Genomic DNA, 206 nt, shown 5'->3' on the forward strand with positions numbered 1-206 from the left:
AGAACGACTACCCAGAGGAGCGGTCGTCGTTCGTGAGTCGTCTGACGTACCACTTCGCGACGGGGCTGGTGTGGCGTGGGTGGCGTCACACCCTTCAACATGAAGAGCTGTGGAACCTCCCCGCCCGCTGCAAGACCTCCAACCTCGACCTCGTGTGGACTCGGGCCTGGAGGAAGGAGCTGGCGCGGGGGAGGTGAGGCAGTTCA

At 64.1% G+C, this 206-nt stretch overlaps 1 protein-coding gene across 1 annotated transcript in view; it reads left to right on the forward strand.

Annotated features, from left to right (window-relative positions):
• The window catches only part of LOC119585312 (canalicular multispecific organic anion transporter 2-like), a 29,058-nt gene that overhangs the window by 14,375 nt on the left and 14,477 nt on the right, over nucleotides 1–206 (forward strand). The window contains exon 7 of the mRNA XM_037933987.1: nucleotides 3–193. Within this exon, the coding sequence (XP_037789915.1) occupies nucleotides 3–193 (191 nt within the window). The remainder of the gene's footprint in view (nucleotides 1–2; nucleotides 194–206) is intronic.

This window comes from Penaeus monodon, chromosome 19, assembly GCF_015228065.2.
Source record: "Penaeus monodon isolate SGIC_2016 chromosome 19, NSTDA_Pmon_1, whole genome shotgun sequence".
Classification (NCBI taxonomy): domain Eukaryota; kingdom Metazoa; phylum Arthropoda; class Malacostraca; order Decapoda; family Penaeidae; genus Penaeus; species Penaeus monodon.